The sequence below is a fragment of the Hyla sarda genome, chromosome 1 (genome assembly GCF_029499605.1).
Source record: "Hyla sarda isolate aHylSar1 chromosome 1, aHylSar1.hap1, whole genome shotgun sequence".
NCBI classification, from domain to species: domain Eukaryota; kingdom Metazoa; phylum Chordata; class Amphibia; order Anura; family Hylidae; genus Hyla; species Hyla sarda.
This window is the reverse complement of record NC_079189.1, coordinates 369,776,809-369,804,513: the sequence shown is the minus strand read 5'-3', so window position 1 is coordinate 369,804,513 and position 27,705 is coordinate 369,776,809. Positions and strand designations below refer to the sequence as shown.

Here is a 27,705-nt window from a genome sequence, read left to right as displayed (position 1 = left end):
AAATCCATCGAAAATTAACTTATCACCTATCCACAGGGTATGGAATAAGTAGCTGGCATGCGCTCCTCGCTGAGAGAGCCGGGGTCCCGTCCAGGAGATCCCAGGGTCCCAGCGGTCGTACCCCCCACGATCAGCTACTTATCCACTATCCTGTAATTTCTGCTGGAGTTTTCCTTTAAGCCACAGTTATTGTTACTATACCTTGCTCTGGTACACTTTAATTTCTTCATAAGAATGAGTCTGCCAAGCTAACTGATGAAGCTCGTCCACTGTATACTGACACGTCTCCAAATGGGACTTTATGATATTTTGTGCAACTCGATCTGTGAAAATGATATAAATCAAACAATCACTATATAAATCTGTGCAAACAAGATAATTTAACACATTATTGCACACTTTGTTTCCTTGGCTCAAGAGCATAACCCTACATATGCCTACCTACTATTTCTTGCTATACTACATCCACTTTCACAATAATTTTTATATGGTTCTATGCAACTAAAAATAAACATGCTGTAACATTGCAGAAGTCTTAAAAAATGTCCAGGGCAGTCTATTTGGTGAAGGGGGTGGCCACAAGTCCTCTGTAAAGAGGAGACATGCAGATCTGATCTCTGAATACAACAGTGGCCTGTTCTAAATATTGCCATGACCTTGTGGACTGGCTAACATGGTCCATTATCCATCATGTTCATTAATATAGGTCTGGTATTATTTAGCTTGACAGACTTTTATTGAGCAATTAGATGAGTTTCAATGTCTTACTAAGGACAACTTCGAAAACAGTAAGATGTATGACTACTTAGGCTGGGTTCCCCTGTCCGGTGCCCTTAGGCATGTCCAACCATCCGGCATCAAAACTGAGACGTTGGATGATTGTGAACTGTCCCGATGAAATGTATGGGATCAGTTTTAGCATCAGACCCAGTCACGTCTGTCATATGTGCTCAGTGTGAACCTGCTTTCATCTGCGAAGAGCACAGGGCTCCAGTGGCGAATTTGCCAATCTTAGTGTTCTTTGGCAAATGCCGAACGTCCTGCATGGTGTTGGGCTGTAAGCTCAACCCCCACCTGTGGATGTCGGGCCCTCATACCACCCTCATGGAGTCTGTTTATGACACATGCACATTTGTGGCCTGCTGGAGGTCATTTTGTGTGGGTCTCTTCTCCTGCTCCTCCTTGCACAAAGGTGGAGGTAGCGGTCCTGCTGCTGGGTTGTTGCCCTCCTACGGCCTCCTCCACATCTCCTGATGTACTGGCCTGTCTCCTTCTTGTCGCAGCTCGCATTGATGTGCCATCCTGGATGAGCTTAACTACCTGAGCCACTTGTTGTCTCATGCTACCACTAGAGTAAAAGCACCGTAAACATTCAAAAGTGACAAAAACATCAGCCAGGAAGCATAGGAACTGAGAAGTGGTCTGTGGTCGCCACCTGCAGAACCACTCCTTTGTTTGGGATGTCTTGCTAATTGCCTATCATTTCCACCTGTTGTCTGTTTCATTTGCACAACAGCATGTGAAATTGATTATCAATCAGTGTTGCTTCCTGAGTGGACAGTGTGATTTCACAGAAGTGTGATTGAATTGGAGTTACATTGTGTTGTTTAAGTGTTCCCTTTATTTTTTTGAGCAGTGTATATATGTCTAAGGGTAACATTGTGTTTGCTCTAAGTGTCAATAGGGTATATGCCACAGCTACAGGGTGCACACACTAAAGGTAGAGGGCCTTTTACACCTGACAATAATTCTGTAAAATATATTAATATTTAATAAAGGATCATAATGCTTGACTAGCATAAACATAAATAGTTATGTCTATTTGAATCTTTTGTGATAGCCCAAAAAAATTTATTTGTCTGCATTACAACCCCTTGTGCGCACAGGGATCTGCCGGTTGTTAGCAGGCAAGACAGGAGTGAATACTAAAACAAGAAAAGATGTACAATCTCAAACACATATGAAAGTGTGAAAAAAAGCACAAGTACTGTTACATATAAATGTATGTCTTTAACATTGCACTACATCCTTAACCAATGCCTGTTTTTACCCATTTATCTTCATGTGTGAAAGGATCCTAACCATCCAACTGAGCCCCAGTGACACTTCCTAATTGTGATTACTGGTTCTGCCAGAACCCGTAGGGTTAATGCTTTCTAGCCCTGTTGTTTATCCTGGTTGCTGGGACTACGCTTCTGTGCTGCTGGGTGTGGTTCAGTTTGCTGAACCTATTAGGATCCTCCTGTTAGCAGCACAGGGATATTTAACCCCTTAACGACCAAGGACGTAAATGTACGTCCTAGTGCGGAGGGACTTTGCGCACCAGGACATATATTTACCTCCTGTACATGACTGTGAGCATCGGAGCGATGCACGGGTCATGTGCGGATGTCTGCCATTAACACCTCAGATGCTGTGTTCAATACAGATCACAGCATCTGCGGCAGAGCGGCTACATTGTATGCTGATCTGGTCACCCATGGCACGGCCGCGGGGATCAAATCAGCTAACATGGTGGGCGGAGGTCCCCTCACCTGCCTCTGCCACCTTCCCGGCTTCTTCTGTTCTGGTCTGAGATCGAGTAGACTAGAGCAGAAGATAGCCGATAGCACTGATAATAAACATATTTGGTATCACCTTGCGTAAATGTCCAAAATATTAAATTATAATGTTAATGATCCCGTATGGTGACCGGCGTGAATGTAAAAAAAAAAAAAAAAAAAAAAGTCCAAAATTGCTGCTTTCTTTGTCACATTTTTTTTTTTTTTAAATTTATTAAAACGTTATAAAGTTTTATATACACAAATGTGGTATCAATAAAAGTACAGATCACGGTGCAAAATAGAGGGATTTTAAGCTTACTAATTTGGTTAAAAAGTTTGCGATTCTTTTTAGGTGCAACAATAATAGAAAAGTATGTAATCATGGGTATAATTATAATCGTATTGACCCACAGAATAAGGAACATGTAATTTTTACCATAAATTGTACAGTGTGAAAACAAAACCTTCCAAAATTTGCTAAATTGCGGTTTTCTTTTTAATTTCCCCACACAAATAGTATTTTTTTGGTTGTGCAATACATTTTATGGTAAAATGAGTGATGTCAATACAAAGGACAACTGGTCGCACAAAAAACAAGCCCTCACACTAGTCTGTGGATGAAAATATAAAAGAGTTACGATTTTTAGAAGGCAAGGAGGAAAAAACAAAAATGCAAAAATAAAATTGGCCTGGTCCTTAAGGGGTTAAGTAAGCCACTTTCACTCATGCCTCACCTGTGAAATTTCTTACAACTGTAGCTACCATACTCTTTATATTATTCTCTTATCTAGTTCTCTGACCTTTTTGCCTATCTCTAGACTTCTCTTTGGCTCTCCATTATTTTACTCCGCAATCTTCTGGCTTAGACTGGGCTTGTTGGACTTCGCTTTCTGTTTGTGTGTGTTCAGCTTTATTTGTGTTAGTTTTGTGTGCCTCCATCTGTTTCTCTGACATCCTACTGTATTGCATTTTATTATTTTGACTTGTCACTGTCCCTCACTTATTTAGGAAGGGACCGCCTTCGTGGATGTGGACCCGTTATTTAGGATGGGTACGCAAGGAGGCAGGGACAGAGGGAGTGGGCAAGATTAGGGTTACACTCTATCTCTGCCCTACGCGACAGTTATCTTGTTTAATATGCCCGGTTACATTACATTGCTGTCAGTAACAGTTAAAAAGCAAACACTATTTCAAAGCTGATTGGTCATCATCGCATCTCCGAACTTCTTCCTGTATATGGATTGGCTTTGACTCCTATCAATTACAGGTTACATCCTAACTGCAGTTGGGTGAGTGTAAAGTTGCCCATAGCACAAGCTATAGCTGCAGATTGTATGTACAGTATGCTCTGGCATTATGGTGGCACTACAACCTGACTAGAGATGTGGCGAATTGTTCGCCGGCAAACAGTTCCCGGCGAACTAAGCTCGCCGGGTGAACATATGTGAAGTTCGATTCGCTCCCTATACTTTAACATTGCGGTAAACTTTGACCCTGTGAGCCAGAGTCAGCAGACACATTACAGCCAATCAGCAGCAGTCCCTCCCTTCCAGACCCTCCTACCTCCTGCAGGGATGCCATTTTACCTTCATTCGGCATGCTGCAGACTTAGAAAGTGGAGGGACAGAGAAGCTGCTACTGCTGTATAGGAAAGCGATAGCTAAGTTGCTGCTAGGTGGTGTATTCAGGGTCCACTTTACTCCTAAAGCACTAGTCTAACATCTGCTTTAAGGACAGCACCCAAAAAAGCCCTTTTTAGGGCTCAAATATCAGTCCGTGTGTCTTGCAACAGCTGGAGGCACTCTGGTTGGGAGGGAACCGCTGGTTAAAAGGGGTACTCCAGTGTAAAACTTAAGTTCCTTCAAGCAACTAACTACAATATTAAAAGGGCTATAAGTTCAGTCCATGTGTCATGCAACTGCTGGAGGCAACCTGGTTGGGGTTCTCTGCTCAAAAGGGGAACTCCGCTGGCAACCTTTTTTGCTCATTGTCACACTAGTGCAAATCAAATTTGGTGTGACAGTTGTTCAAATAAAAAATAAAAAAAATACCTTTTTTGGCTGTGAAATAAAACCAGTGCTGCCTAAAGGGGGGCTCTAACTATGTGCTGCCTAATATGGGGGAATCTATGTGCTGCCTAAAGGGGGATCTAAATATGTGCTGCCTAAAGGGGGCTCTATGTGCTGCCTAAAGGGAGGCTCTTACTATGTGCTGCCTAATATGGGGGAATCTATATGCTGAATAAAGGGGGGCTCTATGTGCTGCCTAAAGGGGGGCTCTATGTGCTGCCTAACATGGGAGAATCTATGTGCTGCCTAAAGTGGGGCTCTAACTATGTGCTGCCTACCATGGGGGAATCTATGTGCTGCCTAAAGGGGTATCTAACTATGTGATGCCTAAAGGGGGGATCTAACTATGTGATGCCTAAAGGGGGGATCTAACTATGTGCTGTCTAAAGGGGGCTCTATGTGCTGCCTAAAGGGAGGCTCTACCTATGTGCTGCCTAAAGGGGGGCTCTAACTATGTTCTGCCTAAAGGGGGCTAAAGCATGTTATTCCAAAGAATTTAGGAATGTTAGGTGATTTATGCTCTTTATGGATTAAAACCAGACTCTGCATCAACTATGTCATTTTCCATGGGAGTTTTGCCATGGATCCCCCTCCAGCATGCCACAGTCTAGGTATTAGTCCCCTGGAAACAACTTTTAAATCACTATTGTGGCCAGAAAGAGTCCCTGTGGGTTTGCAAATTCGCCTGCCCATTGAAATCAATGGCGGTTCGCAAACATTTGTGGAAGTTCACGTTTGCTGTTCGCGAACCGAAAATTTTATGTTCGCGACATCACTAAACCTGACTAATGCCACAAAGCAGACATGACTCTCATACAGGTAAGTGTCTTCCCTGTTGGGTCATAAGTAACTTTGTCAGAAAAAGTCCACCTGGTCTATGAATTTTGCCTTATATTATTTTCTTTATTTTTTTTTTTTATCTTAGAATAGATATATGTATATATGGAGGTGGAGTTTTTTTCCAAGCATCTGCTACTCTTTCATAACATTTACTTCTCTTTTAGTAAACTACTCATTCTGGTCACATTATATATTGGGTGTAGGGGTTGGTGCTTTCTTGTTCATGTTGTTAGGGGATATTAGGATTTAAACTATTCTGGTAACTTGTTACTGTGGTATTTGGGTTAATATTGAGCTGTAATCTCTTCCTGTCTCTCAGGGTTAGTGGACATTGGAGTAATGCTGGTCACCAGTTTGCCAAGTTATTTAATACTGGTGGGGTTCAATACACCTATAATGGGGATACATATATCTGTTTACCTATGTGGTAACTATAGGTGGAATATGCGTGTTCCTACCAATTTATTTACATTTTATGGGGGGGGGGGGGGACACTACATAAAAGCTACATAAAAAAAAGTTGCTTGCTTTTCCATTATATTAAATACCTATAGGTGAAATACATGAAATGGCTGCCTGATCTACCGCTATTAATATTTAATCTGCTTTCCAAGTGGCGATGATAATGATCTACTTATTTAATGATACTGTTATGTCATTGTGTTAACATTTCTGGCTGTTTGCATCCTTGGGGGCACTTGGTTGGATCATAGCTGACTAGGGGGTAACTGGCTTTGAAAGGTTGAGACCCACTGGCCTAGTTTACACTGATTAATTATATACTTGGTAATAGTGTAATCGATACATAGAGTTTTTGATACATTTCTGTAGCTGGTATTGAGATCATTGAGACTGAAATAATCTGTTCACATACTGAATTTGGGATGTCTATTAGTACATCTCCACAAGCATCTTCATTGTAGAAAACATGATAAAAGGATATGCTTGGTGGCAATGCAGATCTCCTAATAGAGATAGAATAGATGGTCTGCATTATCCAGCAACAAAGAAGCCACATTTTAGTTTACTATAGGCCAGCCTCCCCTCTTTATGTATAAAATATTTAACTATGTTTGGCCTTGTTGATAAAATAGATTAAGAGACATTGCATGTATTAGATGGCAATGGGGATAACAATGTAGTTCATGATAAACAATGATTTCACCTTAAATGCGGCAAAGAAATAAACAGGAACATTATAGTTTTATACAATAGGTTGGTTTAAAATTCAAGGGTAAAATTGTCGAGTGAAAGTCAACCACAAAATAACTAGAAAAAAATGGCCTGTAAGTAAATGTTGAAAAAACACATATAAATCTTTGTCATAAAAAAATACATACATATATCTATCTATCTATCTATCTATATATATATATATATATATTTTTTTTTTTTTTTCAAACATAGGAGGAATGTTCACAATGTAAATACTGCATGTAGGAGGCAAAACATTAAATGCCCTAATTGTCCCTGAAAAAAAAAAATGTCTTTCTGTTTTCTTGTCTTTGTTCCCTTTGCTTTTTCTAATCTTTAACCAAATAGATGGGCCATATACATTCAATCAACTCAGCGTCCAAAAAATTTCTTAGAAATAAACCCCCAACAATAGACACTGAGACACATGTTGCAATACAAAACATCAACTTTATTGAACAAAAACATACAGTCAATATTAAAGACGTTAAAAGACCAGCAAGAGTTAGACTGCTGGACTTGCTGAAGGGGAAAAATAACACATAAATAATATATTGCACATATACCACTATTGCACCTGTAAACATAAACCCACACTTGGGCCAATATCGGCAATAAACAAAGTACCAAGCAAAGTAATGAATATTATAAACTTAATATGTGGTATAAAATGAGAGATGCAGATTAATACATACACCATCAAAGAGAGGGAAAAGTCACAAGTGTGAATAAATCCAACCGGAATCACAGGGTATGCACCAAACAGAGTTTTGCAATTAATGCTTCATCAGGGAGTACTCCTTGATGAAGCATTAAGTGTGAAACGGCGTAGGGGTAGATTTGCTGTTTGCGGGTAAGAGAGACTTTGCATCTCTGTGAGGTGAATTACATGTGTGATAATCCCATTTACTTACTGTGGTGGAATCTGTGGATATGTAATACCAGCAGTTGATTGTCTGTTGCTTGGTGCATACCCTCTGATTCCGGTTGGATTTATTCACACTTGTGACTTTTTCCCTCTCTTTGTTGGTATGTGTATTAATCTGTTATAATATTTATTACTTTGCTTGGCACATTATCTATGTATTACCCGTATTGGCCCAAGTGCGGGTTTATGTTTACAGGTGCAATAGTGATATATGTGCAATATATTATTTATGTGGTATTTTTTCAACAGTCTGACTGTTGCTAGTCTTTTAAAGTTTTTTTTAATATTATCTGTAATGTTTTTGTTCTATTCTACTGTATTCTTTTGCAAAGCCAACCCCTGTACAGTTTTTATTTGTGTAAATTACGCAAAAAAAAGGTTTTAGAGCTTAACATATAATGTATTATCATATTGGTATTTATACATGGCATGCACGTGTATGTAGTGCTCTAGTTTGGATTAAGGGCATATTCACATGTACAGTATCCTGCGTATACAGGATTTGAAACTGCAGATTTTATGCTGCAGATGTAATTGTTAACTAATTGACTGAACACAGCTTCAAATCTGCAGCTTGAAATCCTACCCATTAAATATATGCAGGATACTGTACGCATGAATACATCCTAAGGACATGTTCACAGGTCCGGAATTTCTGGGCAAAATTCTGCATTGAAATTCCACCAAGGATTCCGTAGCAGCAAAGTCCTGTTGAATTCAATGGGATTCTGCTGCGCTGTGCACACGTCCTGAATTTCTGTGTCAGAATTTTTTTTCTGGCACGGAAATTTCATTTTTGTTGTCCGAAGAAAGAATTAACCTGTTTATTCTTTCTGCGGACTCTGCAAGGAATGCATAGCCGTCCATGAGACGGCCCATGCCTGTGAGGTCATAGCACTGGCATAATATGCCAGCGCCCGCACTCTGCCGAATGTCCGCACAGAGATTTTCCATGTGGACATTCTGGAAGTGTGAACATAGCCTTAGGGTTAGGTCACACACTCACAGAGCAACAGCTAAGCAAGCTCCCTGCTCGGTAGCTCTGTGTGTAAGCTCGTGACTGCTGGTGAGAAATCTGCCGATACGAGCTGACACACAGAGCTACCCAGCCGCAGCACGGAGTTAGCTCAGCCGTCGGTGCATCCACAACATGAATTATGCTGCAGATGCACTGTGTGGGACCCTACCCTTTCAAACTCCCCTCATTCCAAGTGCCCAAAAGGTTCATATACTGCACAGGACAATTGACACAAAAATGCAGAAATAAATATCTAACATTGGGTTTAAAATTTTCTGAGCAGTATGGAAAGCAGAAAATATACCCAGTGGGTGTTTCAGTGGCAGCCTACCCTGCCTCTTTCATTGGTGTATTAGGATGTGTGCATGTCATTACAATCCCTTGTACATGAAAGGGTACTATGTGCAGTCAATGCACAGCAGAGAGAGGAGTCAGTACTGCTACCTATATAGTCCACAAACACATGCTGGCGGGCATAGCAGCAATTCAAAATCACCTGATGTAAGATTCATACACTGGCGGAGGTGCGTGTCTCCAAGAGACAGACAGTCCAGAAACATCAATAGATGAAGAAAGGAATAAACGCACTTACCGCTCCGGTACAGGCTGTGTAGAAGATTTATTCAGTACAAGGTAAGGTGCAATATCATGGACAGGTACGCTGCATGGTTGCTGGAGTAAGATGACAGCTGTTGGGTGTGCGCACAGCACGCTTCTTCTGACCACCAGAGGTCTGAAGCAGCGTGCGCATGCGCAACAGCTGTCACCTTACTCCAGCAACCATGCCGCGTACCTCTCTATGAAATTGCACCTTACCTTGTACTGAATAAATCTTCTACAGAGCCTGTACCGGAGAGGTGAGTGTGTATATTCCTTTCTTCATCTGAGTGTACTATGTGCAGCGTTTTGTTGTGTCGCAAGTTAGTAAAGCATTGCCCTTTTGAGGTCTGCTGGATTTACTAAGAGGGGTGCGCTGCGGCTGATATTGTGTGTAATGGCAGCCATAGGTGCCCTTGTACCCGGTCAATGTACAGCACCTCTTAAGGTGGTGTATATTTCTGTGACTTCAGGTGTCGTAAGTTGCGAGGCCAAGCCTCCGTCATGCCCCCTTGACCCATGCAGTATAAATCCTCTAGGAAAAGCGATTTTGAGCAAATATCGCACATTCAGTGCAAGAATGTAAGGCTTGATAAATGCCTTCCATAGATTTAGTGCTTTGTGCAAGCATACTTTTACTATACTGTACCCTTGTCTGGCTTCAGAGTAAAGTTGGTAAGTCAGAGTCTTACATAGCATTAGTTGCATTGTGCAGGACACAATACGCAACAGGATTTTGGTGATTTCTACCCAGATTGGGAAGTCAATCGAAAAGAGTGATGCCATAATAAATGCTTGGCAATTTCCAAACGTTAAGCACTTGACACGTTGGAAAATAAACCAATATTTACGCCATTTTATTCAAAAATAGTGCAAGCCCCTTTTATGTTACTTCTAAAAAAACATATTGATCTTCCTTATTGTGCCAAAAATGAGCCTTTCTTGCATGACAGTAATATGTACAATACCGAAAGCGAACAGGTAAAAAAGTCATATAGGAAAAAAGTAATGGGTGCCCATCCATAAATGTCAATATTGAGTCTAAAACAGTGCCCCGTTCTCTAAAATGCAGCCCAAATAATGGCAGCTTTTTACATAACATCATCAACCCCTCTGTTTTGTTTTACTCATTGCCCAGACACTTTAACACTTTCTGCAGCTTTAGTAAATAATAGCAAATGTTAAAGGGGTACTCCACTGGAAAACATTTTTTTAATCAAGTGCTGCCAGAAAGTTAAACAGATTTTTTAATTACTTCTATTAAAAAAAAATCTTAATCCTTCCAGTACTTATCAGCTGTTGTTTGATCCACAGGAGGTTCTTTTCTTTTTGAATTTCCTTTGTGTATTACCTTTCTGTCTGACCACAGTGCTCTCCGCTGACAACTCTGTCCATATCAGGGACTGTCCAGAGCAGGAAAGGTTTGCTATTGGGATTTGCTTCTACTCCGGACAGTTCCTAAAATGGACAGAGGTGTCAGCAGAGAGCATGTGGTCAGACAGAAAGGAAATTCAAAAAGAATCATACAGCAGCTGATAAGTACTGGATGGATTAATATTTTTTAATAAAAGTAATTTACAAATCTGTTTAACTTTCTGGCACCAGTTGATTTAGAATTTTTTTTCCCAGTGGAGTACCCCTTTAAGAAATACACAGGGCACAGGGCAGCATGAGTGAAACCAGCATTTCTTAACCTGTGGGCCTCCAGCCGTTGGCTGTCCGAGCATGCTGGGAGTTGTAGTTTTGCAACAGCTGGAGGCACACTGGTTGGGAAACACTGCGTTTAATAGATTTGGATGGCAAAGTTGCCTTAAATATTCCCTTTTGACTGAGTGCTTGTTCTGGCACATTTTCTGCAGTGGAGCCAACCTGTTCTGTTGGTAACAATACATAGACATTCAACAAGTTATCCGCTATCTCATGTTTATTGATTAGGATGAAAGAGCAGCGATCTGAGCATACACTGATTCGCAGCAGAAGGCCTGTTACACGACACTTCATTTATACCACTTGGATCTCATGGAAAGGTAGGGGGATCAGCATCGGATTCTGTCCTGCTGGCAGACACTCTGTCTACCCCACCAGACTCCATTCATGAGTCTACTGTACAAGAACACTGATATGTGTGACCAGAGGTTTAGATGAGCATAGCTTGAAAACACGACAGCCAATGGCAACGAATTCAAAGTGACCACAGTATTTAAAAGCATGTAACCTGTATTTTTCGGAATTCAAAAACTCCATATGGACGGCTTTATTTCTCACAATGTTAGTTTTATGTGCCACTTGGATGCACTGTGAAAATATATAATCAAGAATCATGATCTTTTTGTAGAACACTGAATCAAGAAATAATTGATAAAATCATTTAGAGATAAACCTGCCCAGTTTTTTGCTTTAGGCTGTGTTTACACATCTTTGGAATCACAGATATATTTTTAAAGGGGTACTGCAGGGTAGGACAATTTATCTCCTTTCCAAAGGATAGGGGTTAAGTGTCTGATTATGGGGGGTCCGACCACTGGGACCCACCAATATCTCCTGCACGACACTCAGTCTCTCCTTGTGCATGGAGCAGGAGTCAGCACACACTCTCCATTTATGTTGAGCCTATGGCATTTTTTCCCCTGAAATCGTGGCATTTTTCTCCCATAGAATTCTCTGGAAGTAAAAAAAACACCAAGAAAAACTACATGTGGGTTTTAACTTGGTGTTTTTGCAGGCGGTTTTTATTCTTTTTAGACTTAAGCGATACAAAAAGTGATGGAGATACCTTTTTTAATAAAATTTCGTAGGGTACCATTTAAAATTTTTGTTGTAAAAAAGATACAATAATGATGGAAAAAATTGAATGAAAAAAAATGACATTTTTATTATATTTTAAACAGGGCTCAATTTATGTGTGCGGGCAGGGCACAAAAAATGTAGCCGACAATAATAAAAATGTAGTGTGTGAGTGTAGTGTAGTGTGTTTTTCACTTTTTAAGTCATTTTGTTAAAATTTTTATTAGTAATGTCTTTTAATAATGTGTTTAATCGTCTTGTACAATGTATAGATGTTGGTGGCTGGCAGCTGTTCTGTGGTCCCCTGCACTGCCGTATATATACACCTGTTCATATTTCCCGCAGAGAGCTGCGATTGGCCAGATGGTTCCAGACAATCACAACTCTTTGTGGGAAATATGAATAGGTGTATATATACGTCAGTGCAGGGAACCATAGAAGAGTGGCTGCCGCATCTATACATTATACAGAAAGATCGCAGTGGGTGTCAGGAGTGACACCTGCTGTAATCTTTCCTTAACTGCAGGTACTACTGCTCCCAACATGGAGCACACTCTGCTCCATGCTGGGAGCTGTATTATCTGCATTAATAGACAGATGGCAACAGGTGTCAGAAGTGCATCCTGTCTATTAATGCTGGTACTACAGCTCCCAGCATGGAGCAGAGTCTGCTCCATATTGGGAGCAGTAGTACCTGCAGTTAAGGACAGATCACAGCGGGTGTCACTCCTGACATCCGCTGCGATCGCCCTTCATCCTTCATCCCTGAGATGCGGAGCGGCTTTCTCCTGCGCTCGCATCTCTACTCTGTACTCCGGCCGGCCACTCACTCATATCAAATTCATATTTCCCTCTGAGGGTGGGGATTGGCAACACCAACCGGCCATTAACCACTCTGGGCGGAAAATATGAATGAGTGATGTGAATTCACATCACTGGCCGGTCGGAAAATAGTGCAGAGATGCAAATGCTGTATAGAGCCGCTCCGCATCCCTGCTATATTATGGACGATCGCATCCGCATCCCTGCTATATTATGGACGACCGCATTGGGTGTCAGGAGTGACACCTGGGCCATCTGTCTATTAGTACAGGTACTACTACTCCCATCATGGAACAGTGTGTTCCATACTGGGAGTAGTAGTACTACCTAAAAAATATAAAAAATTAAGAAAAAAAATTTGAAAACACACACACTTTATTAAACACATTATTAAAAGACATTATTAATAAAAATGTATTATAAATGTTGTAATTTTTACATTTAAATGGCTCTTTTTTACATTCTTATTATTGTCGGCTACATTTTTAATTCCCTGCCTGCCTACATAAATTGATCCCTGTTTAAAAATGTGTTAAAATTTCGTTATGAAAAATATACTGCATCCTTTTTTTTTTCTTTTTTTTTTTGGTACCCAACCAATTTTGAAAAAACGCCAAGGCGGCCAAAATTGCAGTTTCCACACAAAAAAAACCGCAGTGCAAAAAACCAAGTGGAAACTTAGCCTTAAAGTAACCAACATGTAACACATGATGAACATGAAAAGTTTCAAATGCATGTTTGCATTCTGTACAGTAAGAACTTAATGATGAATGTTTGTTCTTCTATCATCGATCTTCAGGAGCACACCTGTGTTATGAGCAACAGATAAATGAACTTACCTATTTCACTCATGCTTATTCCTGGTGCGATCTGGCCATTGTTGAAAGAGCTATACATAAATAAGTTTGGTACGGACGTAAGGTCATAAATAGGTTCTTGCTTTATTTGTTTCATTCCAGTTATGTCTATGCCTGACTGGTCTGGGGAGGGCTGTGCAGAATCCATACTGTAGTACGCCTCGGATTTGGGCAGATCAATGACATGTCCATTGGAGTAAGTGCCTCCTGTCTCATTGTTGAGATTGCTCAGACCATTGCTGATGTTACTGCTATATACCCTGGCTAAGGCCTCTGCCTCTCCACTTTGCTGTTGTCTCTGTTCTTGTAACCGTTGCTGGTGTTTCTGGACTTCGGCATACAGACTATCGCGCTGTTTTTTTGACATTCGCCCAAATTTTACAGCTAGAAAAAGTAAAAAGAATAGTACGTGTCAACAGGTGAAAACAAAATATTGAAACATCTTTTCATGCTGTTTTTCATTATCACATTGGGAAATTATTTATTGATGCTGCTGTGCCACTTATTACATTCCACATGCTTCATCTTTCCTTAGATTATATATATTAGATTATATTAGACCAGAAGGCATCATGAGGAGTCAAGATGCTTTCAGACTTTACCTACAGTCCGCACACAGCAGAGATTCCGCAGCTGAAAATCAGCTGCGGATGGCCAGCGTAGAGCCCATCCCTTTCAAACATAACAGGGGACATTTATCATTGTTGCTTTGGTAAGCAAGTTCTGAAGGCAATTTTTTGCTTTGGTTTTGCTTATGTGCTACATATTTATCATACTATCACAGGGGGTTGATAAATTTGGAGCACATAAGCAAAACAAAGAAGTTGCAGCTGAGACTTTTGTGAGACTTTTTATATTTGCTCACGTAAAGGAGTTTTGTACTCCAGGTTAGGCCTGGAGTAGACTTGCAACTTTTTGTAAGGGGTTTGTGACTTTTTTAACCCTATGTGCGACTTTCGCACATCATAAGTACCTGACCACTGCAAAGTGAAAACTGAAATATACTTAGGTAAGGCTGTTTGTACCTTATTGCTTACTCACAAAAGTTGCACAAAAGAGTGCTTAGGCGCATGTGCGACTTTTTGTACGACTTGTGGGCTTTAAATACCTTGTTAAATGTCCCCCAACCAGTTTACAGGTGTGTGGATATTCCACTGTGTGAACATAGCCTTATTGAGGCATATGCAGCTGGTAGATGGAGTCTCTTGCTAAAGATAAGACTTAGGCTGCATTCACACCACGTTTTTGCAATACAGTTCCCGTACACATTTTCTATGTGAAAACCGTATGGAACCGTATTGGAAAATGTATGCATTGACATTCCATTGAAAACCGTATGCCAAAAGATGCATCAGGTTGTGTCCCTTTTGCATCCTGTACGGTTTTGTCAGGTTTTTTTCCTGTACCCAAAACCGTAGTCTACCACGGTTTTAGGTCCGGTTGAAAAACTGTATTAAACCGTATACGTTTTTTTTTTTTTAATATGAGAGTCAATGGGAACCGTACAGAACTTTATGTGCGTACAGTTCCATCCGGTTTTCACCATACGGTTTTTGAATTTGCACAGTTTTTTTTCTTGGAGTTTCAATCAAACAAGTAAAACTTTATTCAAAATGGAGTGAAAAGTTAAAACGTATACATTTTTTCTTAAAAAACGGATGCAACCGGATGTCAGTTTTCAAACTGTATACGGTTTTTAACTGTATACGGGTTAAAATTTGTACACAAGTTTTGATACAGTTTAGTCAGGTTTTGAGGAATCCGTTTTCCCTCAAAAACCTGATACGGGAACTGTATTGCAAAAACGTGGTGTGAATGCACCCTTAGTGGATGCAGAAACACTGCAGTAATAATGTTGGCCATCAGTATCAATGTTGGCTTATATTTGCAACTTTTTTTTTCTAATTTTGCATTTTATCTATTCGTAAAAAAGTAACTCCACAAATATGCGCATTTGACCAACATAAATCACAAAATCATGCACAAGGTTCATTTTGTTTTGGCTAAAATATTTAAAGGGCTTTTCCATGCTATTCTCAAAATTCCAAAGGGACAGAGAGTGGAGAAAAAAATGATACTCATTCCTTTGAAGTGTCTGGTGAAAGTGCCCCTATGTGCTCCCTGTATACTGAGCACTACCCTCAGTGGGCATGTGCACTTGCTCTTGCATGGTATTTCTGAGGTTAATCAGAAAACTCCTCAGGGTGACAGGGTTAAGGTCGATGCCCCATGTTAGGAGCATTTCTCAGTATAGCTTTAGTGATATGTTATTCATTCTTTACTGTTATCGGGATGGCTGGATGATGCATTGCTTACACATAAATAACATTTTAAATAAACAACCATTGCTCATATAGCAGCAGGAAGAGGAAGCCATATAAAACTTAAAACTGGTGAAACATGCATTGTGAAAGCAATTTTTTGTGAAAGCAATTTTTTAAAACATAGCTGGTAACAATATACATTTGTTTGGGCTATTTACAAGAGCAATTTTATGAGCAATATAAAATACCGATTTTGCTTCCATTGAGAACCCCACTGTTTTCATGTTTGTACAAATTGTTCTGAAAGCTTCAGCCATGAAACATTCAGAGACAGTGATGTCTGTGGTGAAGAGACTAATTGTTCTGCTAATTCTTTGGCTTGAACAGGGATGTTTCACCACAACAAAGACCAGAAGAGAGTGCACTGCTTTAAAGTGCTTGTTAAACTCCTTCATTGTTTAGCTGCCAAATTCTAACTGGTATCTGATGTAATCAATAGACCAGACATGACAATGGTAACAGTCCTTTATCGAATGCTCCTTAGGGTCTGTCTGGAACAATTGATCAACTGCCTTTAGTTAAAAATACATTTACATAGGGTTTTCGTTATCATTCAATGGCTGTTTCTGTACTATATGTCAGTGTTTATTTTGCTTGCCTTGTTGCAGAAATAGTAATAGAATTATTATTGGGAAAATACAATAAATAAATGTAAAACATACAGACTTTACAGCAAATTCACAGCAGAGTTTACAGCAAATTCTATAAAAAGCATTTTCTATCCCATGTGGATGGACCAGCATCAGCCTTATTTGTATTTATATACATAGAATATGAAATCAAATATTTAGTGGAATTTATCTTTAACTTACACAAATGTACCCAAAGTCTTCTACAAGCATGAACAAGAACACAATTTATGGCTTTGGTCCTTGTTTTTTTTCTGACACCTCTCACCTTTTACCAAGGCAACTGAGTCTACAATTATATTGTACATTAGACAATGCAATCATTGGTTAATTATTATGTAATTTATAACCTGCAGTATATAAATTACGATATGCTGTAGGGTTGAGATGGTAGGTAGTCCCACAGCCCAAAAAAGTGCTACAGAAGTTTAAGTATTGGTATGGTTGTCCTTTCTCTTTAGCTGATCCTTTTCTCTCACTGACCTACGCAACCCATTGGTGGTTTGCACCTTTTGTCTCTTGGGACCTTCTAGATGCCATGAACCATAAGGTGCCTAAACAACACTATGGCTGTTTATATTAAGGCTATGTTCACATGCTGCTTTTCAGCTTTTTTGTACGTTGGGAAAATGTCAAAATGACATGCTGATGCTACATTTATTTCAGAGCATGATTACTTTCACTTTCACAACTTTGGGAAACGCTGACGCTGCAAGATACATTCCTCAGTTAGAGCGAAACTGTATTCCGCGAAATAGTGCAAGTCATATATACAATGTATAAAGGGGAAAAATTTTTATGGCTTTTAGAATGCAGCTATGCAAAAAAGGGTCTTCCTTAAGGGGTTACATATCTATCAATGTAAGAGGGATTGGCCTCATTGCCCTGAAGATGACTAGCTATTGTGTAAAGCATCTGTTTGTCCTTTAGGGGGATTTAGGGTTTTATGAAAAGTAAGAACTTACTGTAGAAAATTACATTTGTTTAAACTTCCTATGAAGGGTCAACTAAAAGTGGCTTGGGCCCACAGGCAGCATGGGTCACAAATTGTCATCTTCAGGGCAATGAGGCCAATCCCTCTTACATTTAAAGATATGTAAGATTAAGGAAGACCGTTTTTTGCATAGCAGCATTCTACCACTGGAGCACCCTTTTAAGGCAACATATAATGTATTGCTTACCCTTATAAATGTTTTGAAGGGTTTGTATGTGTGTAGGGAGAGGTGGTGGGGTAGTAAGATATTTTATAACTTGTCCATAAAAACAAAAAATAAAACTTTATTGAAAAATAAAAGCTGCTTTTGAGCCACAGCTTTGTTTCCTTGTTACTTTAACTTTATAACTTTCATGAATCTTTTTTTTTGCAGCCTAAGCCTAAGGTAAAACGATTGAAGGTGCCAGTGCAGCATATAAGGTGTTAACCAACCAAGTTTGAAATTGTCTCTGATCTCAACCACTGCAGCGGAATGTAACCAGCTCTTGCCCGTGCTGAACATGTATGCCTCCATGTGGGAATCATTTCCTTGACTTAAGACTTTAAAATTCACAGCTACTTTGCTGCACAGAAAGGATGTTTGACCTTCTCAAACATCATAATTCTAATTCTGTACTTCATACAAGAAATATTGCTCTTTCCATGCTCCTTTTGCATCGCTACTGCATTAGATGAGACTTTCAAAAGCATAGAATTTTAAAAAGGAAGTTGACTTACCATCTCTAGACATTCCCAGGGCAAGACACTTTTGCAGTCTACAGTGTTGGCAACGATTTCTATTTGTTCTGTCAATTAAACAGTTCCTCTGCCTTGGGCATGAGTAAGAGGCATTGTTTTGTTGACTCCTTCTGAAGAATCCCTGAAACAGTGAGATATTACAAAGTATGAGCTTGTTATTCATGGTAATTTGAAGTACCATAATGGAAGATTGCCCCAGCATTAAAGAAAACGGAATATTGAGGCTTTTGATTTGTATACAATGTGCTGTCTTGCTGGATAACATTGTTAGTTTACACAACTCGTAATAGGATGTCATATAGCCTCAAACTAAGCTCCATGTAAAGCAGACAGATAAAATAAAGTACAGACTAAAATATATCAAGGGATTAAACTTTTCTAAAGATGCATAAATATACTGGGTGCCATATATTTACAGCTCCTGACACTTTTAGTGACCTTCTTGTTTGTGTCGGTAGACGTGTGTTTCTCGCTTAATTTACACATATGCATGCATGCATACACTCTGAATGGGTAAAGACGAGAAAGCTGCTGCCAGACACCTCTGGTGGCAGCTTATCTATCTAAAAACCAAAAAATTGGGCATGCTGAAATCCAACACACAAAACTCTTCTTTTCACCAATATCTGCCATCAGGAGAGTTGGGAGAACAACAAACACTTTAGTTGGTCGGCCGATCCCAGCAAAACTGCAAGCTGACTTTAATCCAATGTGTATGTTCAGCTTTAGTTAGGGTTCATATTTAGTAGCAGTCAAAAGTTTAAACACAGCTTTGCATTTAGTGTTTTTTCTTGTATTTGTTAATTCTCCATTGTATATTAATATATTCAATACAATGGAGAATTAAGACATGCAATCGATTAAGAAACATGTGGGAAACTTAAACAAAAACTAAAAAGAAAAACATATGGGGGGAGTTGTCAAAACCTGTCCACAGGAAAAGTTGTTGAGCTGCCAAACGCAGCCAAGCAGATATCTTCTTTCATTTTTGAAAAGGCCTTTGAAAAATGGAAGCAGCGATCTGATTGGTTGTCTATGGGCAACTTAGCAACTTTTCCTTTGGACAGGTTTTGATAAATCTCCCCCAATATGTGTTATATTAAAACATTTTCAAAGTTGCCCCTTTTTACTTTGAAGACAGCTTTGCATTCTCAATGAGCTTTATATTGTGGTCACCAGGAATGGTTTTCAGTAGGGATGAGCAAATCGAATCTGACGAATCAGAATTCGTTACGAATTTCAGGAAAATTTGTGGCGGATCCACATGTGAGGACATGGGGCAAGGAATCCTGGGAAGGCGAGAACAAGGGTCGGCGGGATGACCCTGAATCACAAGCAGCATGCAGCCTATCAGCAGCCAGTCACTCCTGTGATGTTACAGCCCTATATAACCAGCAGCCATCTTGCGGCCAGTCACATTAGTGTTCTATTGCAGAGAGGGACAGAGAGCAGTGTGTTGCACAGAAAAGCTTTTTTACAGCCGCAATTCACCACAAGCCCAAATCCAGCCTAAAAGCACTGATAGGGAAGGGAGTGAGATTGAGAGAGAAAGTGCAATTTTGGGTGTAGTACACAGCGACTGTGTGCTGCAGCACTGGTGTGTACAACAAGTGAGAAGCTAATAGTAGCCAGCCAGTTAGGGTGAGCAAAGCACTAAAAGTGTATTCTCTATTACACTCTATTAAGTGTAACCTGTGCGTACATCTAAGTGGTGTACCATTTTGTTCCTGTTAAAGTCTTAAGGACCTAGATACTGTGAAAGGCCAGCCAAAAGTACACACCTGCTGGTGTTGTAGACAAATACTGTTTTAAGCGTACTAGAGAGCATTGTCCTCCCCTCATAAGTGCATACCACATATGTACATCTAAGTGGTGTACCATTTTGTCCCTGTTAAAGTCTTAAGGGCCTAGATACTGTGAAAGGCCAGCCAAAAAGTACACACCTGCTGATGTTGTAGAGAAATACTGTTTTAAGCATACTGGAGCGAATTGTCCTCCCCTCATATACGCACTAAGTATGTCAGGCAGAGAAGTGCCAGGATGTGCACAGAGGAGTGGCAGAGGCCTAAATTCATCAGGCAGAGGTGGCAAGTGGCAGCAAGTGTCATAGTGAGATGCCTGAGCTCCAGGTATCAGCTAGAGGTCGTGTTTCAACCTGCAACCCATCTGCCATCATCAATTGGTTAAGACGGTCATCCACTCCATCACAAGTGACATCTGACACCCCCAGTCAACAGTCGGTGGGTTCCTCAGACACAACCCTCAGTTGGCATTGCCCAGGATTGGTCCCTGTCCTCCCATTGCCTCTGTCCTATGCTGTTCCCTCCCCCACAGAAGGATCTTACACTGTGGATTCAGCTCCACTATTTAGTGAGGCTGATCTTCAAGAGGACAGTCAGCAGCTACTGCCCAGCCTAGAAGTGGAGAAAACATACGCTGCTTACCCCGTTAGGCGGGCAAGTAGTGATGAGGAGAGTGGCGTGGGAGGTGGTGTTGTGAGCATTCAGGCTCCTGAAACAGACACTGTTGAGGAACCTGAGGAGGACATCAGTGACGTACAGACACAACTCGATGATGATGAAGCCGATTGCACTTGGGAGCCGGGTGCAGAAGGGGCTTCATCATCATCATCGTGAGAAGAGGGTTGCAAGTTGCCCGTGAGGCAGCAGCTGAGCCTGTAAGGTGGTAGCATGGTTGGCAGTCAGCATGGTGGCAGAAGTGGAAAGTCTGGAGCCAAACATGACTGGAGTAGACCATCTGCCTCAAGGTAGCCTACCTTCCCGGGAGGGAGTAGAAAAGGCATTCCTGGAGCCAGCAGCAGTAGCAGTCAATCAGTGCAGACTGTTGGTGGGAAAATCAGCTACTCGGCGGTGTGGCAGTTTTTCATCAAGCAACCGGAGGATGTTAACCTGGTCACATGCAAGATGTATCGGCACAAGGTGAAGCGTGGCCAGGGTCCCAATGTTGGCATCACGGCCCTGCGTCAACATATGCTGCACCACCATAAAGCGGCCAGGGAGAACTGTGGCTCCGATTGGTCGTCCAGCCTGCTGCATCACCAAGTGGCTTGTCGCTCCCTGTTTCAGCCAGAATATTTTATCAGAACTCAAAGTGGGTCGACAACGAGCAGCCCAAGTGACTCTAGGTTCTGTGAAAAGTCCCGCCCTGGTGGGCACAACTTCAAGTGGGAGACGAGACAAGCCCCGAAGGATCAAGTCAAGGGGGTTATCAATGTTGCCAGGAGGTACCACGAAGCCTTCAGTAAGCATCCTACAGACTTTGGAAGTACGTCCATGATCCAGCATCGGATTTTGACAGGCGACAACCCCCCTATAAAAGAGAGACACAGTCTGGTCGCACCAGGCATGTATCAAACTGTCAAGAAGATGTTAGTCAGCATGAAGAACGCAGACGTCAATGAACTTGTGTTGAGAACAACTTGTGTTAAGTAGGGGGGGGGGGGGGGTTGTAATGTCCCAGTACAGGACATGGTGCTGCATTGCAGTTAGGCCCAGTCAGGTTGAGTCCCTCGGTAACTTAGGGTCTCCCCTGCTGTTTCCATAATGTTATTTATCCTACCTTATATGTAGTCAGTATCCTAATGTATAGATAGTCTAAAGGACCTGCGAGTTGTCTAAAGGACCTGTGAGATTGTCACATGCTATGTTGTCACCTGATATTACCCAGAGAGCACCAGCTTAACCTATGACCCGCAGCTTGACTAATGGTCTTTAGTCCAGCCCCCCACTATATATTATAAAGCCCCCCATTACAATTCACTCTCTTCTCTTACCACCTGCTACTGAGCACAGCAACCACCAGAGATCTCAGTGCTAGTGACCAGCATCTGGAAGGCCACAAAGCTACAGTCATTCCAGTCAAAAGTCTATGTCTGCTGTCACTACAAATAGTCAAGTTCTGCATATAGTCAGGCTTCAAGATAATTGTCTCAAGTCTATTACAAGTATAATTGGTCCCAGCAAGCTGCGAGGTCCTTCTGGGTTCCTGGCCACCTCTCTGGGAATGTGGCCTAGCTGTGAAGATAATTCCATCTGTCTTAACTCAGTAAAGCCTCCGTTAAACCCTAACTGGTTGTGGACTCTCCTTTCCTTAACTAGCCATTGGAATAGCAGAGATTCCGTTTGTGTGGTTTTGGTACCAAAAACCACTCTGGCGTCACAACATCTTGCCCCAGGGGTTAATACCATCTGGCCCCACCACCTACACCGCTACACCTGTGGTCCCGCCATACACCGGTGGTCCACTACAGCCCTATGGCCTCGTCAGGCTGTTGTCACCTCCAGGCAGGGTCATTCAGCCACTATATGGTCTCCTTATGCTGTGTCATTCAGCCACTATATGGTCTCCTCATGCTGCCAACACCTCCACGCTGTGTCATTCAGCCACTATATGGTCTCCTCATACTTATGCCACCTCCGGGCTCTGTCATTGTGCCGCTCTGTGACAGTGATTCTAATAGCGATGCCTCTGATCTGCATGTCATACTGAATAACAGTATTATTTCACTAACCCAGCACACACCCTATCTATATTACAGCAAGGCAAAGTGTTCTGCACCCCTTTTAGGCTCTCTGTAGGCCAAAAATAGCCATTTTTAATACAGATTCACCGCAAATAAATTCGGACCAAACCAAATTTTTTCAGAAAATTCAGCTAATCGTCCAAATCAAATTTTTCAAAAATTTGCTCATCTCTAGTTTTCAGCTAACTGGTATGCTTTGTCAAGAGTTCATTTGTGTTATTTATGGGGGAGATTTATCAAAACCAGTGCAGAGGAAAAGTTGCTAATTTGCCCATAGTAACCAATCAGATCGCTTTCGAAAAGATCTCTGAAAAATGAAAGTAGTGATCTGATTGGTTGCTATGGGCAACTCAGCAACTTTTTCTCTGGACAGGTTTTGATAAATCTTTCCCTGTGTCTTTGAGACCATCAATTGTGTGGTGCCATGCATTGATGCACAGTTCTATTCATTGCTTATCCTTATTTAACTACTGTTTTAATCCACATTATGGCAAGAACTACTCAACTAAGTAAAAAGAAAGGACAGTTCAGCATTACTTTAAGACATGAAGGTCAATCAACCTGGTAAATTGCAAGCACTTTGAAGGTATCCTATAGTTTAGTCATGAAAACCATCAAGTGCCATGATGGAACTATCTCACATGAGGACCACTCCAGGAAAGGAAGCTCATAAGTTAATGCTGCTACATTCATTAGAAATATCAACCACAGAAACCATAAATAAACAGCACCTAAGATAAAAGCCCACATACATGTTTAGCAGAGATCAAGTACCAGGCACACATGTACTGTTCAGAGGAGACTGAGAGAATCGGACCCTTATAGACAAATTGCTAAAAAGAAGCCAATACTGAGGAATAGCAACAAGAAACAGAGAATTCCTTTAACCAAGAAACCAGACCGGAAGAAATCTGTACTTTGGTCTAATGTATTAAAACTTTAGATTTTTGGTTCCATCTACTTTATCTTTGAGACATGCAGAAAAGCTTAGCAGATGGCTTTTACATGTGTGGCTCCCACCATGAAGCCTGGAGGAGAAGATGTGAATATTATTGTGGTACTTTTCTGGGGATATTGTTGGTGGGATGTATTTAAACTTCAAGGCACACTGTACCAGTATGGCCACCACAGTATCCTGCAGCAACATGTTCTTCCATCTGATTTGGGCTTAATGGGACCATCATTTATTTTTGAACAGGACAATGACCTCAAGCATACCTCAAAGCTATGTAAGGGCTATTTGACAAAGAAGGAGAATGATGACATGCTACATTAGATTACATGGCCACTCTAAACCCAAATGAGATGTGATGTGTTAGACTGCAAAGTGAATGAAAAGCAGCCAACAAGTGCTCAGCATCTCTGGTAACTTCTTCAAGAGTTGGAAAACCATTCAAGATTGATGAAAAAACATGACTTCCTCATGAAAGGTGTGTCCAATTTTTTATTTAGGCCCAAATATGCATCTATGCAATGTGATAGTTTTTTATGTATTCCTGGTTTTGAATTGAAAAGTATAACAATGAAAATAGACCACAGGAAGGTGATAGAAACTTACATAATCCCTTGCGACATAAATGTATATAAATGTACTACATGTAAATGACCCTATTGGTGGGAGATTGATTTATACTTGTCAACTGTGCTGTCATGTGTAACATAAAAGATAACCCAACAAATGTATGATAAGAATACTGCCCAGAATTCATGGCATGAGTTCACACTCTGATGATAGTACAGGTTGTCCTTATAGTGGTACTCCGCCCCTAGACATCTTATCTCCTATCCAAAGGATAGGGGATGAGATGTCTCATCACAGGGGTCCCGCCACTGGGGACCCCCACAATCTCCTTGCGGCACCCAGCATTCATTTAGAGCATTGGGTGCAGCTCCGGAGGCTCGAAACGTCACGGCCACACCCGCTTGTTATGTCACGGCCACGCCCCTTCAATGCAAATCTATGGGAAGTGGCGTCACGAGCAGGGCGTGACCGTGATGTCACGAGCCTCCACCCCGCATGGCCAGTAATCCGGCATAGAGCGAAGTTCACTCTGTGCACCGGATGTCTGGGGTGCCGCAGCCGAGATCACTGGGGGCCCCAGCGGTGGGACCCCCACGATCAGACATCTTATCTCGTATCCTTTAAATAAGGGATAAGATGTCTAGGGGCGGAGCTTATTATTAATATTTCAATTTCCGTACATAGCATCAACATATTTGCAGCCATGTAAAGAGACTATCACTATTCAAACCTGTCATATTTGCAAAGTGTATGATATGTTATGGTTACTATAGCTATACACATTGAAGCGAGTGGTAAAATATACAAGACATAATTAATTTGGGAGGTGTTACATTCACAGGTATATTTTTAATCAGGCTTTGCAAATTCCGTAGTAAGATATTCAGTGAATGTACACTATATTGCACCTTTAACAGATGCCTCCACTATTTGACATGCATAAAAATTTAATGTAGGATAACATTATTATGGCATTATTTATTCAACTAGAAAGCCAAAATGGAAAAGCCATGTGTGAAAAAACTACATCTACCCCATGATTCAATATCTTGTAGAACCACCTATAGCAGCAATAACTTGAAGTAATGGTTTTCTGTATACATTTATCTGTCTCTCACATAGTTCTGGAGGAATTTTTATTGCATTACTTTAGGTCATTGAGGATCAGGTGAGTATACCTTCTCTGTTATTTTAAAACACCCCCACTGCAATTTTAAGTATTTATTACATTCTAAATGGTAAATAAAACGATATTTACGTGTTGGAAGGAGCCAAACTGTGATAGTTTTATACCCATGCTTCAATGGCCAATTTTACCTTGAGAACAAAATAGCCCTGATTTACTAATGTCTCTTTACTAATGTCTCTAATTTACTCTTTTTGTCGGGTTGTGCGACCAAATTTGTGTCCCATAGCCCATGCGACACTGTGTGTGACACAATTTCCCTATAAAAGATATCATCACTCAGAGTGTATTTTAAACCCATCAAAATGGGCGTGGTTATCCCAAAAAGGGGCGTGTTACCGACAAAAAAGAAAAAATACTCGGAGTATGATGAAAAACTCACAGGAAAACCTGTGAATTTTTCTTCACCAAAGCTGTCGGGAAATTACTCAAAACTGAGTAAATCCTACCCCCATCATGGAACAGGGTCTGCTCCATGTTGGGGGTAGTAGTACAGGGGCTGAGGGATTGATCACATCGGGTCTCACTTCTGAGACCCGATCCAAACAAAAGTTATTAAGCAGGGGAGCGGGCGGCATCCTCTGCTCCCCAGCGATGTACGATGTATTTTTTACTTTCATTTTCAAATTCCCCGCTAGGATCCCTGAATGGCCGGTACTGAAGAGCGGGGTTCTCAAATAGAAGAGCTGCGGTGGGGAAAGATATATAGAATCGCTGGGGGTTTTGTATATGTCTGGCTCCCCACAGCTTCTATATATCTTGCCCCCTGCTGCGCTATATGTCTTGTCATATACCCACCGCAGCGCATGTATATATCTATATTCCCCCAGCCCTATCTTATGCCCCCCGCAGCTCATGTATATATATATTTATATTCCCCCAGTATGTTATGCCCACTGCAGCGCATGTATATATATATATATATATATATATATTCCCTCTGCACTATCTTATGCCCCCCGCAGCGCATGTATATATCTATATTCCCCCAGCGCTATCTTATGCCCCCCCAGCTCATGTATATATATTTATATTCCCCCAGTATGTTATGCCCACTGCAGCGCATATATATATATATATATATATATATACTTACATATTCCCTCGGCGCTATCTTATGCCCCCCGCAGTGCATGTATATATATATATATATATATATATGTTCCCCCGGTGCTATGTTATGCCCACTGCAGAAAAAAACTGCAGAAAAACTTCATAAAAATGGAATTGAGAAAACACAAAAAAAAAAACTAAACAAAAAAAAAACAAAACAACAAAACAGCATATTAGCAATTGTGGTATTTGAGAAATCTGCAGAATGTACATGTATTTGAACGTTGGTAGACAATTATTGCATTACATTACATAACCCAGCCAAAAGAAAATAATATGTTTTCAAGCACAAAGTAATCCAAAAAAGGATCAATTTATAGATCATTACTTATCAATTACATATGAATCATAGGAAGATTCTCAGATATTCTCTAGATACATTTATATGTTACAATAAATTTGTCTAAATATAGTTTTAGGGTATGTCCACACAGCCCAAAACCATTTGGTTTTTGATATAGAAACCATACCAGTTTCCTTCTCAAAACTGTGCTTTTTCACAAAAAAAAAAACATGGCAAAAGACGACACCTCCACATTGACTGCAGGACTACACAAGGGTGAAGTTTTTACACTTGAGCGCAAGCCCTAACACAGATACTTGATATTTGTCTTCTCTTTTTTGTCCTTATCTGTTAGGTACCAGTACTTAGGTTAGATAGATAAGACAGGCCGTAATGTTTAGAATAATTATATAGTTGTCATCCTAGAAATGTTACAAAGAAGGATGTTGCAGTGGTCTACATGGTTGTATGATAAGCATTTTGGTTCTCATGCTGGAAAAAGGGAAAAATTAATAAATAATGTTTGAGTCTGATGTGGCCCATGGAACATGGTTGTGAGTACTAAAGGCAATCTGTTAGCTGAACATTTCATAACTGCTATGCTGACACGTATAGATAGCTATTAGGCTAAGTTTCAACTTTTTTTTGGGGGGGGGGGGGGAAACGCCAAGAAAAATGCCAATTCTGCCCCATGGCGTTTTTTCAGCCAAAAAACGCTGCA

General features: G+C 40.7%; 1 protein-coding gene across 3 annotated transcripts in view; it reads right to left on the bottom strand.

Annotated features, from left to right (window-relative positions):
- Window positions 1-27,705, bottom strand: part of RORB (RAR related orphan receptor B) — a 230,543-nt gene that overhangs the window by 26,865 nt on the left and 175,973 nt on the right. For all 3 annotated transcript variants that reach the window (XM_056523233.1, XM_056523227.1, XM_056523219.1), the window contains exons 3-5: window positions 18,317-18,458; window positions 13,635-14,036; window positions 202-323 (exon numbers count right to left, since the gene is read on the bottom strand). In XM_056523233.1, coding sequence (XP_056379208.1) covers window positions 202-323; window positions 13,635-14,036; window positions 18,317-18,458 — 666 coding nt within the window. The remainder of the gene's footprint in view (window positions 1-201; window positions 324-13,634; window positions 14,037-18,316; window positions 18,459-27,705) is intronic.